At 52.1% G+C, this 10,610-nt stretch overlaps 1 protein-coding gene across 3 annotated transcripts; it reads right to left on the bottom strand.

Annotated features, from left to right (window-relative positions):
- Positions 1-7: 7 nt before the first annotated feature.
- Positions 8-8,909, bottom strand: HSH2D (hematopoietic SH2 domain containing). 3 transcript variants are annotated; one of them, XM_082457518.1, is made up of 6 exons: positions 8,768-8,909; positions 6,544-6,691; positions 4,720-4,809; positions 3,550-3,715; positions 2,885-3,019; positions 8-703 (listed from the first exon to the last, which is right to left on the bottom strand). In XM_082457518.1, exons 1-6 carry the CDS (start codon positions 8,892-8,894, stop codon positions 146-148), a joined length of 1,224 nt encoding a protein of 407 aa, XP_082313644.1. In that variant the 5' UTR covers positions 8,895-8,909; the 3' UTR covers positions 8-145. The 3 variants fall into 3 exon arrangements, with proteins under 3 accessions (XP_082313644.1, XP_082313645.1, XP_082313646.1); XM_082457519.1 differs by having other exon boundaries at positions 3,550-3,726; positions 4,758-4,809; XM_082457520.1 differs by lacking the exon at positions 8,768-8,909 and adding an exon at positions 8,571-8,729.
- Positions 8,910-10,610: the final 1,701 nt, after the last annotated feature.

The following is a 10,610-nucleotide window of genomic DNA, read 5'->3' as shown; positions in this document are numbered from 1 at the left end:
ACCCTACTGGCAATCGCAGGACCAGACCCAAGCAATGTCTTTATTACATTCTTCAGGTCCCTGAGGGCTAGTGGGTCATGGCAGAGAGCAAAAGGTCCAGGTGTGAACGGCCCCCGGCAGAGCGGGTCCCAGAGCCGGGGCGCACCTAGCAGTACCCGGGGGCGAAGGGTGGCGGTGAGCGGTACTCTTCAGGGAGACAGTCCTGTGGTTCTTTCAAGTCCCTTGGCTCCGGTTTGGACGCCTGTGAGGACAGGGCCCTCACGACTGCCTGGTGCCAGTCCCTGACCCTCGAGGTTGTGTCGCTCCAGCTGGTCGACCTTGAGGCTTTCCTGGAGGGCTCATCTCTGTTTCTTGGAGCTTGGGGCTGTGAGGGGCTTGTGGCCACAAAGGGGTCTATGTAGACGTTATTTTTCCAGGCTGAGTCTCCTGCTCCAGCTCCAGAGCCATGGGTCACCACCAACGGCCTGGGGTCCCAGAGCGATGAGGAGCTCGCAGCCACCAGCTGGGATTTCAGCTGCCGCTGGACCTTCTTGCCCATCTCGGGGAGCATCTTGAGATTCCTCCAGATTTTCTGGCGGGCCTCCTCAAGAGGAGCTTTCGGGGAAGCTTCCTCCGAAGTAGCTTCCTCCGTGGACGCCCCGTCCGGCTCTGCCAACGGCTTCCTTTCTTTTCGCCGATGGAGCAGGACTGGGTCTGTGAAGGTCTGAAACCGGGATCAGGTGAGACCTGGGGCCACCCCGCCTACCACAGCTCTGAATCTGCCCCAGAAATTGGGATCTGGGTTCCACCCAGACATCCTGGGGCCAAGAAAGTCCCAATGAAAACCCCCCAAGCTGATCCCACGCCCCACCCTTCCTGTCTCAGTAAAGGGCTTCACTGTCTCCCTCAGTGGTTGGCAAACTTTTTCTGTAAGGGGTCAGAGAGGAAATGTTTTCAGCTTTGCAGGTCAGTCTGTGTTTCATTACTCACCTCTGCTGTTGTAGGGCCAAAGCAGCCAGAGATCATACGTCAGTGAGCGAGCGTGCCTGTGTCCCCATAATACTTTATGGACACAGAAATGTGGGTTTCATCTGGTTTTCAAGGGTCATGAAATACTATTTTTTTTTAATTTCTTTCAGCCATTCAAAAACATAAAAGTCATGCTTAGCTCACGGGCCATACAGAAGGAGGCAGTGGGCCAGATGTGGCCCTTGGGCAGTAGTTTGCCAACCCCTGATCTACCAGGTTGTTCAGGCCCCAAACTTGGGTGTCATTTGTGGCAGATGCTGTCAATGCCCCATCCACATCCCTTTGTCCTGAGCATTTTGGTGCCCCCAGCTCCACTTCCAATACGCCAGCAGTGGGGACTCTGCCTTGGGGACTTCTTTGGCCACTTTGCAGACCAGAGGTGCCAGAGAATTAAAACCTCCCAGAGACAGCGCTTGACTAATGACTGATGGAAGGGAGGATCAGTACCACAGCTCCTTGCCCCTAAGGTGGGGTAACTGAAGTGCGTGTTCCACAGGGTCCACAGGGGTAACCTGCTCACTACAGCACCCTCCTTTGGTGGCCCTCTCTATCCTGACCCACTTTCCTGCTCCCCTCATGGCACCTCCTGGGATCACTTCCCAAATAATGGATGACCGGGGGACTCAAACCATGACAATGACCCTCTTCCCCTCACCCTCCGCCTCCAAGCCATCAGCAAGATCCACCCTTAGGGCTCCCTTTCTAGTTTCTCCCACGTGGATACTGTCCCTGCCTCCTTCCCGCCCCCAGACAGCCCCTTCTGCAGCCGGCAGCCACAGGGAACACCATCAATCCCACCATGCTCAAGCTCTCTCATGGCTCCCCAGCACACCTGGAATAGATCCCAGCTCCTCACCCTGGCCCCAAGACCCTGCATGACTGATCCCTGCCGACTCTGGCCCCTCACCTCCCAACAATCTCCCTTTTGCTCACTCCACTCTGTCCACACATTGGCTTTTGTTGTTCTCCTGTTTTTCACGCTGAGCCTCAGGACATTTGCATGTGCTGTTTCCTCTGTCTGGAATGCCCTTCCTGCATCTCTGTGTCTGGTTGGCTCCTCCTCATCCTGAATGTCCCAGCTCTATGCCACCTACTCCAGGAAGCCTTCCCTGACTGTTCCCCCACCCTCACCTGCAAACCCACTGATGTGCCAGGTCCTCTCTGAGGGACAGGAGAAGCAGTGGTGAAAAAGCCAGATTCCCAGGCCTCCCAAAGCTCACAGTCTGATGGGAGAGGCAGGCAGGAAACATGAAAACTCATAAATAAACAAGACTTTTCAAATCTTACAGACTGCTCTGCTGCAAATAAACAGGATGATGTGATGGAGAAGGCAGAGGGGCTACTTTAGGTCTGGAGACTGCGGAGAGAGATACTTGAAGAAGAAGTGGTGAAAGAAGCCAGGCATGGGAAATCTGGGGGCAGAGCACACAGCACATGCAAAGGCCCTGAGGTTAGCTTGATGTGTCAGAACAACAGAAGGGTTGGCAGAGGGGCTGAAGTTGGGCTGGTGATGGGTAGCAGGACCTGAGATCATAGTTGGGATTTTAATCTCAGTGCCTTGGGAAATCACTGAAAAGTTTTTTGTTTGTTTGTTTGTTTGGTTTTTTGGGGGTTTTTTTTGCCACACCCCACGTGGCATGTGGGATCCTTGTTCCCTGACCAGGGATCAAACCCGCGCCCCGTGCATTGGAAGTACAGAGTCTTGACCACTGGACTGCCAGGGAAGTCTCCCTGAAAAGTTTTAAGCTTGGAGCTACGGGATCTAATCTTCATTCTAGAAAGTCTCCTCTGGCAGCTGTTGGCCACCTCTGCTCCTGCATCCCCCTGCCCCACCTCCCACCTTCCAGATTGAAGGTGCCAGTTTTCTGTCACATACCTCCTCAAGTGGGGCCATGGGACAAGAGGCGGGATTCTGATGTTTGCTGAGGCCAAGAGCAGAGCTGGTGGCTTCCTCAGCCAATGCGTTGGAGAAAAGGAAGAGATCCTTATAATCCGCATTTGCTGGATCCTTCTGCGGGGCAGAGGGGACATGCAGCTTAGTCCCAAGGAGGGTACAGGGATGGGGCTGTGGTCCCAGATCCTGGAAATGGGGGCTCAGAGGTTGCCCCATCCACAAACCTTGTAAGGAAGAATGCCCCTCCCACAGCAGCTACTGAGGGCTAGGCCCTGCCCTCTGGGCCTTATAAGGAATATGCCACACTCACAGCCCCTTCTGAGGGCCTAGGCCATGCCCATCAATCCTTATTAGGAGATATGCCCCTCCCACAGCAGCTTGTGAGGGCTGGGCCCCACCCACTGAGTCTTGTAAGGAAATATGCTATTCTTGTAGATCAGCCAAGGTTATACCTGGCACATGAATTCCTGTAAAAAAATCAGCCTGCGGGCCAGGGAACAAGGACCAGGAGGGGCGGGGCCACAAGGGAAACGGGGACCACAAGAATGACAGAATCACAAGAGGCTGAGGGGGCTGAGGGAACAAAAGAGTCTGGGGGGCTTGGCCCTTGGGAGGGCGCTATGGCCCTTGGGAGTCCCAACCCTCACCTGCTGGCTGGGCTGCGTCAGCAGATCCCCGTGTGGCCGCAACGGCTGCTGCTGATGGAAGGTGACCAAGGCATGTAGAGAGGCATGGGCTCTCTCTTCCCCAGGGATAATGAAGCTCCCATCGTCCAAAAGTTTCACCATGAAGTGGCGGCAGCAGTTCTGAGCTCTGCGGAGACACTGCCATCGCATTCCCCATCATTCTGTCCCCACCCCCCCAGCCCTTGACCTGGCAGCATCATGGCTGCAGCCCAACTGCCTAGATTCCCTTGTAGGCTCCTCCACTCACCAGCCATGTGACACTTGGCAGGTGACTGCGCTGTGCCTCAGTTTCCCCCTTTATAACATGGGGCTACTAAGGCTGACCTCAGGACTTCTTGTGAAGATGGAACAAGCTACTGCAGGTAAAAGCTTAGCTCTGTGCCTGGCAAGGGGTAAATGATCAATAAAGCTGACAACAATGAAAACTGGTACAGGTACCCAATAAATGCTCCATTATTAATGAACGGATGCATTTATTAATGGCCCACTACATGCTTATTACGTCTCATTTAATTCTCCCATCATGACTCTGAATTAATTTTAGCATTCTTATGTTAGAGATGAGGACTTTGAGGGAGGCACAGAAAGGGTGAGTAACTTGTCCAAGATCACACAGCGTCTTAAGTGGCAGAGCCAAGCCTTGGACTGTGTGACTAAAGGCCTAAGCTTTTCCCTCTATGGGTAACTCTGTAATAGGTCCATTAAAAAAATTTCTTTGGCCTGGAATCCTTTTGACAAGTAGTTTGTGCTGCCGAATCCTCTAACTGAGATGCTGGATCAGGCATTGAGAACTTAAGGAACTGGGCTGCCCTGGTTTCCCTTAACATGTCCCCCTGGGTGAAGTCAGGGAGTTGACATTTAAATGGTGGGGGAGAGGGGTAGTAAGGGGAAATGCAGCTGCCACTCTTGGGTCCCCAGCAGTTCCTGTTCTCAAACACACAGTCTCAGTTACTGCCAGGCCCAAGTCTGCTGGTTACAGCCAGACCTGCAGCTGCCTACTCTTCAGTTAGATCTGGCCAGACCCTCGCACTGGTTGCTCACTGAGAAGTTGTTGTATGAAGCACCACTTGCTCCTCCAAGGAAGCCCCAGAGCCCTCCTGTCTCTGCCCTGGTCCCTAGCCCAGGCCTTACTTGTAAGAGAGCGTGTAGCCCACGTGGCTGTGACTGACCCTGATGAGGAAGGATCCCAGTGGCTGTGACTCCAGCAAGTTCTCGGCATCCCTGGAAGGGCAAATACAGGAGAGAGATGGCTGAGCATACTGGCCAGACATCCGGTATACCAGTCATCCCAGTACTGGTGCCCCCTCAGCCAGAGAGGCCTGTACTTTTCTGTTTTCTAAGTGAACAAACAGCCTAAAACTCCTTCTTTTCTTGGTTATTTCAGACCTTGGGATATTCAGGGACAGGGGTGGCAGGAAGCCTCTGATGACCTTGACCATCTCTCAGAGCCCCTGCTTGCCTTCCCAATGCCTGGAAGGCACCCCCCAGAGGCACCTTTGGGTAGATCAAGGTGTCACAGGTAATAAAGCAGGAGCTGCTCTTAGATGCATTTGATTTTAAAATCCAGCACTGCTTTTCATTAGCTGTGTGACCCCTGGTGAGGGTCAGTCCCTTTCTGACCTTCAGCTTCCTTAAGGCGAAAGTAAACTCTTACTCTCAGGGCCCCACTTGAGGACAGATGACATGCATGCAGCGTGAGTGTGGGAACTGCCAGCTGGTAAGAACACACAAAGATGTTCACTACAGTAACTCCCCTACATACGAACCTTCAAGATGCGAACTTTCAAAGATGCGAACGTATTATAAACCTCTTACAGTACAGTACTGTTGGGTTGGCCAATAGTACTGTTTGGGTTGGCCAAAAAGTTCATTCAGGTTTTCCATAACATCTTATGGAAAAACCCGAACGTACTTTTTGGCTAACCCAGTATATAGCCAATTGTGTTAGCTGGGTACCTAGGCTAACTTTGTTGGACTTACGAACAAATTGGACTTCCGAACACGCTATCAGAATGGAACTCACTCGTATGTAGGGGACTTAGTGTATTATTGTTACTATTATCCCGGGTTCACAAAGAGTAATGTGGCCTTCTAGGAGACAGAATGGGGATTTTGGGCCCGAGCTGTCTAATACAAAGGCCACTGGCCACGTGTGGCTGCTGAGCCCTTGAAATGTGACTGGTGGGAATCGAGATGTGCTTTTAGCATATAATACGTGCTGGATTTTGAGGACTTAGTGCTGATTACATGTTGAAATGAGAATATCTTGGATATACTGGGTTCAATAAAAAATATGATAAAAATTAATTCCACCTGTTTCTTTTCACTTCTTTTAACAAAGCTACTAAAAAGATTTAAAATTGCAATGTGTGGCTCACATTGTATTTCTTTTGGTGCACCCCAGAACTCAGACACCATGCCCAGTTCCTCCTCTCTGTGGCTTTCATAGTTTCTTCAACTTCCTGCATGCAGAATGTGGCAATAAATGTTCTTCTAGCCATTTATTTAGAGCCAGCCCCTAGGGGTGACTAGGTGGATTTGTTCATATCCTCAGAGCTCAGTCTGATGTAGGAAGTGCATGTTGGGACTGAGAGCAGCTGTTTGGGGCACTGTGTTAAGAAAGATTCTGAGGCTGCATTCCGCCATCATTGACTGGTGAGGTTGCATCCCCACCTGGGTGAGGTGGGGGGCGGGGGCCTGTCAGGTCCCTGGCAGTACTGGTCTGGTGGCCACTTGTATAGAGAAAGCTGAGAACCCGTAGCTTGCTCAAGGTCACATAGTGAGTCCATGGAGGAGGCAGGATTCAAGTCTGGGACTCCAGAGCTCTTTTCACCCACCCTCTTAACACACTTAGCTGAGCTAAGCCCAGAATTCTGCAATAAAAGCCTGCCTAGAGTCGGGACAGACAAGGGAAGAGGGTGAAGGGCAGGGTGGAAGGTGTGGGTGTGTCCTTACTCTCTCGAGATGGCACCATGGAACCACTCAGGGACCCCTCCACAGGTCAGCTGGTCCACCTGAGTCTGCACGAACCAGTCCAGTCTTGGAGGCAGTGGTGGGGGCAGCTTTCTGGCCTCTGTCATGGCTTCCAGGGGTGAGGGGTGACCTGGGAATGGGAGGGAGGAAAGAGAGTCAAGCCTGGTCCACCTCGCACCTTTGCTCTATTCATGCAGCTCATGGTGTTTCCTCCTTTAAGAAGTCCTCCAGGCTGGACAGAGCAACAGGATTGAAGTTGGCTTGAGTTTCTTGAGCACCTACTATGTGCTGGCACTTTATGCACATTCATTCATCGACTTGTCCCAAAACACCCCCCCCCACCAAGGATTTTTCCTTTTCCTTTTATTCTTATTATGTCATTACTACAAGTATTAGAAAGTCCCTTTTAAAAATATATTTAAGAACTGAGTTTATTTAAATATTAAGTAAATATCACTGTCCTGGGAGGGACGTGGAGATGGCAAAATGATAAGTGAATGAATGAAACAGCAGGTACACAGTGGGTGCCATAAAAGGTTGCCATGGTTTCATTAAACACTACAGAGATGTGGCCCCAAACAGTTGCTTCTGCCACCATCGTCACCACAAGTGGTGGCTACAGATGGCACACCTATAACTTGTCAGGTGCATGGTTAATTCACACTCATTCTCAGCAGTTTTAAGCTCAGGTACCACAGGACTTTGTGAGCCAAGACAGAGAAAACAGAGCTGGAAAACAGAAAGAAAACAGTAGCAATTTGCAAAACAGTATTAAGTCAGTGAAAAACCAGCAAAAGGGTTGTGCCCTGCTGGGTTGTCCACACATGACCCCTCACTTTTACCCTTAATTCTGTCCCCAGACTGCAGCTCGCCCCTTCTCCTCCCACCCACTGGTCTAACTTTTCAATATATCAGAAGGTTTTTGTTAGCAAGCTGTTTCCACAGGGAGGGGATGTGTTTATCAACCCAGTCAATACTGACTTTCTCCTGCCAGAAGACAGACACCAAGCACACCCTCTGGGGAAGGACCCAAAGGAATTCTGCAGCAAGTGAAATTAAATAGATCCATTAAGAAATGTTAAATGAAGCAGGGTGACAAATCAGTTGAGCCTAATCGAGGCAGACCACCTGGGTTCAAACCCCAGCTCCCTCACTTAGCTGCTGTGTGACCTTGAGCAAGTCACTTAACCTCTCTGTGCCTGAATTTTCATCTGCTATTTGGGGCTAATGATGGTAATTACCTGAGAGGGTACAGTTGGCACAGCGGTAAGCACTGTATGCATATAATGAACATTCATGAAACCAGTAGTGACCTAGCATGAGGTAATGTTTACAAGCTTGTTCTTTTTTTCTACCTGGAAGAACTCTTACTTATCCTTCAAGAGTCAGCAAAAACATCCCTCCTCCAGGCAGCTTTCTTGCCTCTTCTCTAAGACAAAGCCCTGGGCATCCCTCTCTGTCCCTCACCTTCCCCACCATTCTGGTCTAGCCTTGCCTCATGGAGCTGGAGTGTCTCTGTCTGGCTCTGTCTCCCCCATATTAGGAGCTCTTGAGGATTGGGTCCAGGGCTAGGTTCTTTTGGATTTTTCTGGGTCCCCAGCATCACCTGGCACTGGGTGGGCACAGAGGAGGGTGCAGGGCTGTTGGCTGATGAATGAAGTCATACTGTTTTAAACTTCTGACTCTGGCATTGAGGCCTCCCTCACCTCCTCATCCCCACATCCTTGCTCTACCCAAAACTGATCAAGCTGTCTCTCCTCTCCATGTCTTTGCCCATGCTGTGCCCCTGCCAGGAATGTTCTTTCCCTAATTCCAGCTCTATTTCCCAATGGTCACCTACCAGTGCCCCCAGAAAATTCCTCCTGCCTCTCTGGACCCCGCCAGCCCTGTCCCTCCTTCTGGCCCAGCCTGGCCCCCATGTGCTATCTTCTCAAGGGTGGAGATGAGGCTGAGGCTCTGGGGGCCCCGGTCTCACCCACCATGGGGTGGGCACAGAAATAGGCACGTACCTGGGAGAACCCTGGCGGGGGCCCGAGGCCCTCACTCTGGCTGTGCCGCGGCACCTGCAGGAGCCTGGGTTTCTGTTCAGGGACTGCACGTCAGCGGGGTGGGGCGTTGCCCCAAGCGGTTCCTGTTTCCTTAAGTAGGTGAGCCCTGGGCGGGGACTAGGACACCCCCCTACTCCCCGCCCCGTCTGCAGTCTGACCGAGCTGCTGAGCTGCATGCAGGTGGATAGACACCCTTGCTCCATCCAGACCTCGACGAGCCTTTACTGAGCACCTATTGTGTGCCAGATCCTCAGGGAACAAAAGAGGTGACCCCAAGACAGGCATAGGTCCTGCCCTCCCAGCATCTATAACCTGGTGAGAAACGAAGAGAAGTGAGAAATGATTAATGTCATTGTTTCAAAGTAGACAGCCTGTCAGGAAGGGGGAACTGGAGTTGCAAGAACCCCGCAGAGGGGGGCCTAACTGATCTGGAGGAAAGGGCTTGCTGGGGGGGCAGGTAGGAGTCAACTTGATTGCCGGGTTGTTGCACAGAAAGAGTGCTCTAGGGGGAGGGAATGGCACAGGCAAAATCCCTGAGGCAGGATTGAGCCTGCACAGGCTGAGGCCTCACTGGGTGCCACGGGGCTACATTATGACTTGCTCTGTAAGAAAACAAACAAACAAAAGAACACACCCATTTAAAATTATATTTTACAACCGCCTTGATATCAAGACCAACGTACCCTGGGCTGGATTTATTTTATATATTCATTATTATTGTATCCATTTTTTTCTCCTGATTTTTAAACACTAAAACATTTTGGGGGCCCCTACACACATTGTGGGCCCTGAGCATGGGAACCCCTGCCTAACAGATCAGCAAGCCCCAGATGCGTGCTGGCTGCCTCACCCGTCCCCGGCACACAGGCAAAACCACTTCCTCCTCCCCTTTCAGAGAGAAACGGCCCAGATCCTTGTGGCTGAGCTGGGGGCCTCCCTGCGGACCTATCACCCTTGTGCAGCTGGTCTAGATAGCCCCCCCATTGCAGGCTCAAGCTGGATGCCATCACCATCCCCTGCTCCTGGGGTTGTTGACGGGGGTTGGGGGTGGTGGTGCTGGCCTTGTCTGGAGCCTGCGGGTCAGTAAGGCTCAAACAGGAGACACCTGGAACCTGGTTTCTCACTCACTCACTGTGCGGCTTTGGGTGAGTCACTCAAACTCTTCTGGGCCTCAGTTTCCTCATCTGTGAAGTGGGCACGAAGATAGCCCTCCTTAGTCACGTGACGACGATTAGGCAAGACAACCTTCAAGCATGCAGCATGGGGCTCAGTTAAGAGCAATATTAGGACTCTTCCCTGTGACTTAAGCTGATGCCTTTGTGCCTGGCTGGGGTAGATGCAAGTTTGGCCTCCAGATCTCACAAGCTGGGCTGCCTTGGGCAACTCATTTCACCTCTCTGATCCTCCATGCCTTCCACGGCCCAATGGACCAGGTCCCAACCTCGAGGAGAGGAGCAATGCTTTGGGCAGGGGATCAGAATTGTCCAAGAGACCCTTGTCACTTAGAAAGTCTGGCCATCGGGGATCTCATTTACATAGAGTTCAGTCTCCAGAAACATGAGGTGTTTCAGTTCACCTCCAGCCCACACCCCTGAGGCCCCACCACAGAGGGCACCACCCTGATTACCCTGACCTGCCTGGGGGGGATGTGGTCTTTCCCAAACTAATGTCCTCCCCTGAGACTGTCACAACAGAATCATCCCCCATCTCTTGGTGGCCACAGTCTTTGAACATGGCCCTCAGAGGAACATTCCAGAAGGGGACCAGCAGGGAGATGGTGGGGCTGGGAGACTCCAAGGCCCCTGCCCCTCTGAAGTCAGCCCCTTACCCTTCCAAAGTCAGGTCTGGGCTTCTCACTGGAGGCCCCAGCTGGTGAGTGGGACATTCACTGGCCCCCATGTGGGGTGGCTCTCGGGGTAGGTGGCCACAGTGGTGTCTCAGCCCAGGGATATGCTGGGGCTGTCGATGTCAGGAGTGGGGAAGCCCTTAGGCTCTGTCAAC

The sequence above is a fragment of the Balaenoptera physalus genome, assembly GCF_965194825.1.
Source record: "Balaenoptera physalus genome assembly, chromosome: 3".
NCBI lineage: Eukaryota > Metazoa > Chordata > Mammalia > Artiodactyla > Balaenopteridae > Balaenoptera > Balaenoptera physalus.
The sequence above is the reverse complement of the archived record's forward strand: the minus strand, read 5'-3'. Positions and strand labels throughout refer to the sequence as shown.